At 29.7% G+C, this 12181-nt stretch overlaps 1 protein-coding gene across 2 annotated transcripts in view; it reads right to left on the reverse strand.

Annotated features, from left to right (window-relative positions):
* Positions 1-1362: 1362 nt before the first annotated feature.
* The window catches only part of Tti1 (Telo2 interacting protein 1), a 23287-nt gene continuing 12468 nt past the window's right edge, over positions 1363-12181 (reverse strand). For both annotated transcript variants that reach the window (XM_067050460.1, XM_067050461.1), the window contains 11 exons: positions 8312-8494; positions 8014-8229; positions 6850-6992; positions 6630-6765; positions 4716-4921; positions 4127-4365; positions 3199-3343; positions 2938-3128; positions 1819-2047; positions 1532-1660; positions 1363-1456 (listed from right to left, as the gene is read on the reverse strand). In XM_067050460.1, the coding sequence (XP_066906561.1) occupies positions 1388-1456; positions 1532-1660; positions 1819-2047; positions 2938-3128; positions 3199-3343; positions 4127-4365; positions 4716-4921; positions 6630-6765; positions 6850-6992; positions 8014-8229; positions 8312-8494 (1886 nt within the window). In that variant the 3' untranslated portion in view covers positions 1363-1387. The remainder of the gene's footprint in view (positions 1457-1531; positions 1661-1818; positions 2048-2937; positions 3129-3198; positions 3344-4126; positions 4366-4715; positions 4922-6629; positions 6766-6849; positions 6993-8013; positions 8230-8311; positions 8495-12181) is intronic.

Below are 12181 nucleotides of genomic sequence, written 5' to 3' on the forward strand. Positions count from 1 at the left end.
AATTGGTGTCAAATTGTAATTGGACTAATTCATTTCTTAATTTTTTTTTTTCATTATTATTTAAAAATACTTGTAATGGACTAGAAATAAAATGTTAGCCAATACTTAATTATCTCTACTAAACCAAGCTATTGAAATAACATGATCCAAACTTTGGAAAAATAAGATAAATCAGAATTTTATTGAAATACCAAATAATTTGAAGTCTAAAAATGAATGTTAGTATAACTATACGTTATGAATGTTATACCACTATACTTAGTCTGTACATTTTATTTGGATATTTATTTTTAGAATAATTGCATTAAATTTTGAAGAAGGAAAGTAGAGCTTAATCGTTTTTTCTATTCCTTTCTGGAAACAGATTGCTTTATAAATTAAGGAGAAAGGTAAAAGAGCTACAGACGAAAGAAGAAAAGTATTCAACAATAAAGTATCCTCCTGACCTTTCCACTTAAAGGCCTTGAAATAGGATCTTGACCTTCATCCAACCGCCATGTCATCTTTTATAGAATTGCTACAAATGAATGAAAACCTCAAGTTACTGTAAAAGAGGCGTAAAACTAAGAAACGTTTCCATTAAATTTAACAAAAAAAATTATACTAATTTAAAAGTAAAAATATTTGTCCCTTTTACAAAGCTTCATCAACAACTTGTTAATTCAAATGATCATTCATTTAAATTTGATTTCTAATGTTTTTATTCTTTAATGGCTGTATTTAAATTTTCTAGAACCACAATTAAGTCTATTCAAAAAGTGATATAAAATAAGTATTAATACAAAGTTGTTTATAAATACTTATATATAAGTGATAACAGATGATAAGGAGCAATGTTTTTATTTGAAACAAAAGACAAGTTTTTTAACCATAAGATTTCTTCCTTATCTGGTGAGATAACAGCAATACTTTTGGATTATTAAAAATTTTGTAATTCGTATTATGTACTGACAAAAAGGTAGGTTGCGATTTTTTTAACCAATCTATACATCATTTGTTCATAAATTACTTGTGGAAAAAGCTGTTAAGTGTAACTTGATCCACTATTTTAAAGTGATGAGAAGGCCTAGTAAAATCTAACTATAAAAAAAAAAATTGGACCAATCATGTATTTATTGTTCCTCAGTGATACGAAAGGAAGTAACTGCCTAATGCCACTGCTCTAATAGCTAACAATAGCAAAACTGAGCATTATTTCTCGTAATGAAAGTGAGCAGAGTTTCGAATCACAATCAGCAAACTATAAAGAAATAATAATAGAGAATATAGGGATTCAAACTAGTGTTCAGAAATTTATGGAACAATACAAATATCACATAACATATTACTACTAAAACTGAATGTGGTTAAATAAAATTCAAATTGTAACAAAAAATAAATAGATTTATTACAATGTTTTTAACAGCTGTTGTACATTATGTATATACTCATTTTTATCGTTGATACCACAATCCAGCTGGAAAACAATAAATGTATTAGAGGAGCAGAAATTGGATATGATAATATTTAGTTTTAATAGTTAATTTAATACCTTATAAACTGGAAAACCTTCATTATCTGATTTTAACTCTAACTGGTCTGGGCAAATTGTCATAAGATGAACCCAAATTAAATCGGAATAAACTTTCATCAGTTCTTTATACATATTTACACAAGCTTCCTAAATAGGTTTATATGTTTCCTTTATTTCACAGGAAATGCGATTTAAATAATTGGGGGAAAAACCCATTATTTATATATATATATATAAATATAATCACAATATAAACCAATAAAATAAAGGAAATGGTATTAGATCAAAAAAAATTATATCCTCACCTGGAGGGGCAATGGCTGTTTTGTACTTAGATATGGCACTGTTGATACCAATAAACTTTGGACATCCTTTGGGGCTAATTCTAAGTCCAGCGAAACTTTACCTAGGCTGGAAAGAAGCAACAGCTGTAGTTTATAAGTCTGTGTTAGAGAATAAGCTCCAGCCGGACTTTTATTTTTGCTTTCTTTACTTCTATCTTTCAGAACATGATTCAAAGATGGCAGAACATCCCTTAAAATAAAAATAAAATATTTAAATTAACATAAATAATTAGAAATATTTAAAACTATTTTATTTAGTAATTACAAGTAAATAACATAAAAATTCTAAGAAAAATTTTATTTGAGTAAATTTTAAACTTATTTTAGGAAAAAAGAGGGTTTAAAAATGCATTATGTTAATTGTCGTTAGTTAATTTTTTCTTTGACCATCTTTAGCAATTTTTTAATTTATTTTTTTTCACTAATTAATGTAACATATTTTTTAATTAAATTCATGTATATATAATATATGAGCTATATATAACATGAGAGATGTTATGTTGGTACACCTTTTTTAAAAACTCTATTTTTTCACTTTCACCTGGTTTTCGGACAAGGGATGGTCTTGTAATAATGCATATTACACCCTCTTGCATGACAGTGAGCCCTAACACTGTCCAGTGTAAAAGCAATTGCACTTTGAATGTACTTTCCCAGAACAGTATTGCTCATTCAGAGCTAATTATTACAAGGAGGCCTGTTACCTCTGCCTAAATTATCCCACAAATGCTCTATTGAATTGATATTGAATCATGCAGGTCAGCCAAAAATATTCCCACATGCTCAAAATATACTAAGACAATTCTGCAGTATACTGGCTTGCATTATCCTATATCAAAATGAACTATTTACCACTAAATGGAGCAAATGGGATCATAGTCTGTAGAAGCACTTCCTCAATACACCTCTGAACAGAAGGGGTGGGGTCCCATTATCAATGAAAATTAGTTCATTAAAAGGTGATCACTAAACAGTGATTCTCAAAAGTTGTTAGTTTTTTTGTTGTTTTTTTTGTAATATATGATTTTTATTAAAATTCTTGAGCTAATATAAATGCAATTATATAATTCTAATAATTACTTCAATGTTCGAGATCTAATGAAGTCTTTAGAATATTGAGCAAGAGATACCAAAAGAGAAAAAGCTCTCTGGAGAAGAAGTGGATCGTTTGATGACCTAAATCTTTCAACTAATGGTGACCAAATTTTATGAACAACAGGTAGAAGTTCATCCTTCCAGCTTGATAATATGAAAACTCCATTATTCAATATCTACAAACATTAACACAACTTTTAAAAAAATGAAGTTTGATAGAAAATATTTTAATTTTAGAACATTAACCTGCAAACACAAAATTTGTCGTGACAAATCATTTCCAGGAAGAAAATGAAGACTCCTGTTCAAAACATCCACTGTCATCTTAATGTGGTCAGGAAGAGGAGGTTTTTCTGGCTCTTTTTCGCATTCTTCTTCTTGCATCAGTTGCCTGTACTTGAAATAAATAAATTACAAATTTCTTTCCTTAGTGAAGTATAAACACATACAATTTTACACATATAAGGGTACAATACTACCAACTATGAATGAAACCAAAAAATTATAACTGTGATAAAACCCAATTTTTGGGAACTAGAAACAGTACACTAATTATAGATATCAAATTAGATCATACAACAAGGGAACTGGATGATATAATTCTTTCAAAAATTCTTCAAAAGTAGTTTTTTTAGCTGGAAATATTCTCAGTGGGAAGGAACTTATAGAATGGGAATATTTTTTTAGCAAAGAAATATTCCCAAAAGGTGAGAACTTACGAGAACTGAGAACAATCAGATTTCTTTAAATAATGTTGTTTGTAAATCATGAATTTATGACTTTGGAGAATATTCCCTATGAATATTTTCTAGAGTTTAAGTTCCCAGGAATTTTACATTACTATTCAGAAGTATCCAAAAATATTTAAATCATAAGAATATACTCAGTTATTTCCCCATCATAGTAAAAACTAAATGATTAATTATCAACCCAAATGATATTGCAATATTAATAAAGACTTTAGACCAGTTACCATAATTCTCCTATATTAAATAGTTAAGAGAGTAATAAATTATAAAATTTATAATTTGTAATGTTACTTATGAACCTTATTTTTTCAAAGAACTTTCAAGATAACTGATTTAATTTTTGAAGTTTTTATAAATATGTATGTTATATAAATTTATGAATATAGCTACAATATTAACTAATGAGATAGTAACAATAAGCTTACCCAACATCAGGTTCAGAAACCTCCTCAACCAAAAAATCATTTGCAGCAATAAGATTTTCATTATAATTCATAAGCTCCTTTAACCAAGAAGTTTCATTTTGGGTTTTGGACTTCTCCGTGAAATCATCTTTTTTTATATCGACTGTACACTTCAAAACACAAGATAAATATGTTTTGAAAACATGTAAGAAGGCACTTGCATTGATATCTTGAAACCTGTCACAGCTCTGCACTAGCACCTACAAAATCAACAAAAGTTCAATTTTATGATCAAATATAAATCGTAAAATCACCTCTTTCTTAATTACGCCTAATCTAATTATTTTAAATAATACTCAAATTATTTTCATATGAAAAAAGTAATAAAAATTAAACAATAAGTTTAACAAAGAAAAAATTCTTCGTTCTAATATAATGTTAACAATGTTTGGTCTAAAATTATATTCCCTTTAAAATATTAGTTATTTAGGAGTACTGATGAGCTAGAATGTTACCAAATTAATCGAGAAAAAAATTCAAATATATTAATAAACAAAAAAGAATAATAAAATAATCTTAAGTTAAAGCATACATAATAATTACTACATACGTCATTAATGATATCATGTAAGGAAGTCAACATATCTAAAGTAGTGTATTCCATTATGACAGAGAGGACCGATAGCACCCTTGGATTTCGATAAGCATGCCTAAGCTTTATGGTAATGTGATGGGAAAGATAATCAACATTTTTAGAGATAAGCATACTAACACTTTCGTTATACACAGATGACAATTTGTGAACAGAGAAAAGACCTGCAAAATATGAATATTTCTAAAATTTAACAGCAATAATAATAATAGCATATAAACTTATGAGATCATTTAAACTTAAAAAATAAACATAAAAAACCCTAGCTACACACATGACACATCCGAGACTAATCCCCACAGTTCTTGCATATAGCTCATTGCATAATTGTTAGCATATTTTTAATGTTTTCCGATTCATGAAAAGCTTCCAAAAAAAAATAACAAAAAATAAAAGTCATAGATTTAACTAAATCATCCAACAAGGAAGAGGTTTGAGACTGTTGTTACTTTATTTTTATGCTCCTCATCATAATTTTGGGTATATTAACTAAATTATTCCAGGATTCAGGGAGATTCTCTTGAAATGTACATCAGGGGTGACAACTTAATCATTGGATTCCAAATTTTTTATTCCTGCTCAACAAATAATGTTGTATGCACTTTGACTGCAGTTGAGAACATATTATCATACTTGGGAGCACATATGACGATAATCTAGCGCTTTTCTAGCTTCTGTTGTGGGAAGAGCACTAGCATCTCACTTTCACCTTGGATGGTTAGTACCATCCTGGCTTCCACCACCTACAATTATTCTGGGTTCAGCCATTTTTAAAGGAAATTTTCACTCCTTAAATTTTTTTTTAGAATAGAATTTATTTAAATTTATTTTTTGAAGAATATAAATTTATTTACTTATGTATTCTTTTGTTTTAAACACTCCCAATAACATTTTTTGCATCTTCAAAAGGTTTTATAAATAAGAAAAAAATTTGTTTACATCGTTTTGAATTATTTCATTTTGTCTAAATATTTTAAAGAAAATGTGGTGTTGTACAATAACTTTCTGGAGTCCTGATTCATTAAGTTAGTTTAAAACCCACAAAACATTCAAGTATCATTTGATTGCATACACAGATTCAGTGGTATGCACAGGTAACGACAATAGTTGTAATGGTAAAAAAACAGGTATTTAAACTTTATTTAGCTAAACATTAAATTTTATATGTTATATAATGCTCATTTAAATAAAGAAAAGAAAATATTAACAAAAAAAAGTGTTGTAAGTAGTTTTCCAGAGGAGCCCCCATAGGTAAGGTCAGCAGAATCATGAAAGGTTTCCACAAATTGAGAAATTTCATTAAATCGTTCATCTAGGATGTTTTGAGATGATTTCACTCATTTTTTTTTATGCTGCTGGTCAATTAATTTTTGGAATATTTTTAAAATTTGTCTCGGATTTGAGAAAAGCCTACAAAAATTTGATATATTTCATTACATTACTCCCCTAGGAAGTGGTATTCGAAAATTTGAGCTAGTTCTTGCATGCTCCTCATCACATAATTTTTCACATTTAAAATGTCCGTGGCAGCCACAAGCTTACTGTAAGCCTCTTGCTTTATTGATTTCTACCATTCAAAGTTGCCAAACTTGCTGCTCAGTCCTCTGGTAGAACTCAAACAATGGGGCAAAAATTTCTTTAAAAATTAAGGAGGAAATTGCATCAATTATTAGTGCCAGTAATTTTCTGAATAAATGTATAATTTTAATGTTAAAACAATTACGTTACAAATGAAAATAATTCACCATGGTCATATTAAGACAAGTGACCAAAAGTAAATTTAATAACAAAAAAAATTAAAATTTTATTTATAGACGATACAGATTACAACAAATAAGACAAAAATATTAGTAATTATGATGCAATACCAACCAGCAGAAGCAATAATGCTTATGGGGCTACCAGCACATTCCAAAACAGGATAGAAACATTGGAATAAAAGAGGTGAAAAATTCTCATGACCAGCAGCCACTGCAAGCTGTCCGACTGCATCGGCTAATAAACAAATCTGTAATAATAATGAACAAATATATTTATAACATTTATTACAACTGATGTACAAATATTTTGAAATTTCATCTTAAATGAATACCTGCACAATATTTTCTTGTATTGTTTGTTTTGTGATTCCATCATTATTAAAATAAATAGTAGCATTCCATAGAGATGGTTCCATCAAGGCACATAATACATCCTTCCAAAGACTCGAATAAGAATGAAGATCATCAGGAGGCACTGTGGAATTGTCAGCAAAAGTTTTTGTTTTTGTTTTTTTTTATAAAGATATTATAACTTACAAAAATCAGTGAATATAAAGTAAAAAACCTCAGATAGTATAATCAAATTTTATGCTATTTGATATATCTAAATGGTTAAGATATTTTTATTTTTTTTAAAAATACCTAAATTAAAAAACAAACTATGAACACAGAAAAATAATTAATATATTTATTATTGAGTGATATACAGTTCAATTTTGTTGGAAAAAAAATTTCTTTAATTATTAATATGACAAAATAATTTTTTCACCTTTAAACTTCTGATTTCAAAATACAACAAATATTTTTTCTGAGATCAAAAATTTATAATTTAGTAACAAAAAAAAAGTAAATTTAGCACAATGATCAATAGTATATTATTGAAAGAATCAATTATTAAAAGTTAATTTTTTTAATGTATTTATTACATGTAGACAAATCGTCAACAAACTAACATAATATCAAACACTGGCAGATTTAGAGAGGAGTCAAAGCGGTCAGATCTATCTCTCCACCAGTCATGTATATACTCTCGCAGACATTAGTATAAACTGAGTAAATAAAAAAATAATAATCTTTTCTTGATATAATTGCCATACGGCAAACAAAGATGTAATTTGTATTTTGTATATATATACCTATGTGTTATATATTATTGTATTTTTTATTTAAATAAAGAGGCTTTGAAAATAAAAAATAAAACTTGATATAATTGAAGGGCTTGAGGCAAGAATATAAGCCCTTAAAATATAGTTCAAATATAGGGATAAGTGAAAGTAAAAATGTATTATACTCAAAATTTATAAATACACAAATCTATCAATTTAAGCAATTTAAATAAAATACTGAGTCTTTTGTTAGAAACCTATTACAATAATAAAACAAAAAATTGAACATTAAAAAAAATCTTTTTAAAAATAAATTCTTTCCTAAATAAAATAAATACTTTCCAAGTAACATTTCAAGAACATGTTTTTCTTACAACAGAAATATTTTACCTGAAGAAACCAGATTGACAAGCAGCAACGTTACTTCTTTCCTCCGATTATGATTTGAATTAAATTCATCCAAAAGACTGCTAATTAATACTTCTTTATCACACAATTTAAAAACTTTGGCACATAGTCTCAAAACACCAGAAGCACATTTATCAGTTTCACAATACTTCAGGCATCTCCATTTGCATTCATTAGAAAATGGTAAAATGTTTATATCTAAAAAAATATTTCATTATGGCCAAATAAAATATTTTAAAACATAAAATATTAAAAAATACACAAAAATCCTACAGCTTACCCCGAACAGATAATTCTTCTAGTAGAGTGACATTCCTACAATCTGGAGTATTAGAAACCAGAAGACACTGTAAAAATTTATCATAGTGTTGAACAGAGCTTAGAACAGCAGGTAAATGTTTTTGGCCTAATACATCCAAATATCCACAAAACAGCATCAAACTATTTTCTTTAAGAGTTACATCTGTAAAAAAAACATCAATTCTAATAAAAATCAGTTTAAATTTACACCTCATTTAATTATTGCATTTGTGTTTCCTAAAAAAAGAACCTATGGTCTTCATTCACATGAAAATATTAGAAAAAGCCATATAAATTTGTTTAGTTCACTGGTTGGCAACCTTAAAAGGCAAACTTAAAAAGCCAATTTTATCATTAAAGTGTCAGGAAAAATGTATAACTCCCATAGATATATTTTTATAAATACGTTTTAAATATAATTTATTAAATAATCAATACATCGTTATATATGCATTGATGTTAATAATTTATTCATATATTATTCACTAGTAACTATGAGGCATTTTAATTAATGAACACAAAGCGGTTGCATTGCCTAAGAATGTTTTTCATAATACAAGTTCTCATTAGTTATTTGATTCTCTCTCTGTACCAGCACTCTAGACGGGGGCACATCTCGTCACTGCCTGGCTACAGCCCTGTTTGTTGGCCTCAGGTTTAATGAATCTAATAACTTTTTTTCTGTTATTGAAGAATAACAAGCTGCCACAACCAAGGGTTATGGGTATAGGACTTCTAAGTGTTTATTCATACTAGAATAAAGGACAAAATAATGAAAGAAAAAAATAAAGTAAATAGAATAGAAAAATAACAAAAATAATAATAAAATATTAAAGCTGTAAAAATGAGTAAAATTATATTAATAATACTAATTAAATAACAGAAAAATGATTTGATTTATTTTGTTTTTAAAGAACATAAAAACAAAATAATTTCATCTTAACAACCATTCAAACTTATATATAATATTTACCATCAGCCTTGGGAACTCTAAAACAAATGTTACCGCCTTCCTATGGAAAGTAAAACAAGACTCCAAGAGATCTTAGTGCTTCTCTCAGCCATGTAAATGGTATTGAAAGCCTAAGGAGACAGTGAGAGCGCAGATCTTTATAAACACACAACTTGAGTGGAGAAGCTGGCCAGAACTTCAATAGCATATTCACAAAATGTCTCAGGGCCACAGTGTGATCTCGAATGGAAGAGGATTTGATTGAGAACATTTAAGGACTTCTTGGATGTGAGATGAGAGTGGACACATTTTTAAGGAGGGGGATAACAGGGTGATGGGAATCTGAAGCTAGAGAGGAATGATCTCAATAGGGTGGTGAGAAATCATTGGCACTTGTAAGTTCACAATTCTAGAGAGTAGCCTGGGTTTTACAGGAAGCCCAGACATCTCTTCCAGTCGATGAAATGCCTGTATCTTTAATTTTAATGTTTTACAGATTTGATACCCCCTATAATTAGCTGGATGGCCTTCTTCGTGGCATAGTGCACTTACTGCAAGTATTTTTCTGGGTTCTTGCAGTCCTCTGATCTGTGATTGTCACCATACTTGACAAATAAAAGTAGATGGTTCATGTGGATATAAGACTGACAGTTACGGCATTGCACTGTTTCCCTCTTAGGTCAGGGTTTTTGAATGATTATATTTGTATGATAAAGGCAAATGGCTTTGTAGATGTCCTCAAACCGAGACGTTCGCTCTAGGTCAAGTGAACATTGAATCCCATGGCTCTATTTTAATAACATCTGTTTTTGATGGTTGCAGTCGCCTTATTATGACTTTGAGCGCTCTCCTGGTGCTGGATTAGTACTCAATTTTATATACTGAGCTTCCAGGTTTGGCCGATTGTGTGATTGTTTTAGAGTACCTAATTTCCAGTTTCACTGGAGAGCTCTTTGGTACATCTAGACTACGACACCTCTTATTAGTTGTTTTGTCTTAACTTGACATTACCATGTGGAAATATCACTTTTCATATTAATGTAGTATAAAGGAAATTTAAATTTGTAAATATATATATAAATATTTAATTAAATTTCCTTCACCATCGAATTCTGTTCTGGTGCATGCACAAAGCTCAGTCTAATTACTAGAATAATCTTTGCACACAGGCAAGTTTACACTTTACCTGAAAAAGTATACACATATTTGATTACACTGTAAAACATTTACACAAACAAAAATAAATCAATCAGAAAAGCTATACAAGGAGAAGAAGAAGAGAAAGAAATTTATTCATTCATGCTGCCCAAATACATCGGGTTGCTACATCACACAGCGTGCTGATCAATCCGTGATCGGACACATATAAATTACATTTTTTTTATATGATACAATATAATAGAAAGATAACATTTTTTTTTTCACAGTATTCTTTTTCTTATATAGGAAGATGGTCAGGGTTGCGGTCACAAGTGAAACGAAAATAGTTTACAACTTATATATCAATTTTTACGGTCAACTATTTATACATATATTCTTTTTCTTCTTTTTTCACACCCCTCGCCTTCAGTGAGTTCACAATATGATCATGGCCAACATTGTCAAAAGCACCAACAACGTCGAGAAATACCACCGCGCAATTACTTTTCTTACTGCTTGCATCTTTCAAAATCGCATCGATAATTCTCACGTTGAGACTGTTCTTCATACTCCACACGCTTACGGAGATTTTCGCTTTCAAAAAGGATCTTATAATGCCTCTCAATTTCAGCCACCTTTAAGGGACATTGCTTAGGAGTGTCGGCATTCATGATATTTTGCACTACTTTTGTTCTTCTATTGTAATAGTTGTATTGTGCAACATCGTACTGATATTGTTCTTGCCGACGACTCCGCTGTGCTTTACCTCTGCGGATTTGATACTTTTCCAGCACCTTTGTCCGTCATATTAGATTTATTTTTCTTCCTCATTTTGTAAAATTTGACGGCTGGGTGCTGGGGGCCTGGCAGTTCCGCATTAATCGTCTTTAGAAATATTAGAAACTTGCCTATGGCCTTGTCAAAATCCGCAGTATTCGTGGTATTTGCTCATGTAGGCTTTTGAAGGTAGCAGACCATTTTGCAATGTCTTCCTTTATTTTAGAATTTTCATCCTCTCCATTTTTAGAACCTGTTACATTCCTAATTATTCCCCTCAGTGTGTTATTATTAGCCTCCCTGGGATGCTTCTTTGCGATATGGGTTCCGAGTCCTCTTTCACATTTAGGACAAACCTTGTCCTGAGGGCGTGGGCTTTTGTCTTGTTGTCTGCTGCCCGCCTCCGTGATGCTGCCTTTGGCTTTCGGTGGACGAGGAAAAACATCTTCAATGGGGATAGTCTTTCCTAAAACTACCCCGTCTGCATCTGGCCATTCTACTTTTACAAAGTCCGTTTCACCACCCTCCGTAGTAGCCACAGACATCAGAGAGACAACTGCCTCTTGAACTGTCCCTCCAGTCCTCAGAACCCATACCGTCTGACCCACTTCTATGTTTTTCTTTGATTTCATATTCATCTTCGTTAGTTTTTATTCATTCTAACTTTTACCTCTTTTCTTTTTATTTATTCTTTTTCCCATCCAAGATTACCCACCACATGCATCGTTAAAATAATTGACTAAAATACAATGAAATTCATATATGTTAAAATAAATAAATAAATTACCAAAATATAGTTAAAATTCATGGATATTAAAATAAATAACATTGCAGCAAAAAACCAAAAGACGTGCATACATGCACTTACATCGCAATATATCTATCCCTACTACACCCTACAATAGAGTTTAAAATAATAAAAAGATAATAAATAAATAAATAGGTTAAAATAAGTTAAAATAAATAAGCTAAAAGTAACAT

Source organism: Halyomorpha halys, unplaced genomic scaffold (assembly GCF_000696795.3).
Source record: "Halyomorpha halys isolate HHAL.00 unplaced genomic scaffold, Hhal_1.1 Scaffold324.1, whole genome shotgun sequence".
In the NCBI taxonomy this organism is placed as follows: domain Eukaryota; kingdom Metazoa; phylum Arthropoda; class Insecta; order Hemiptera; family Pentatomidae; genus Halyomorpha; species Halyomorpha halys.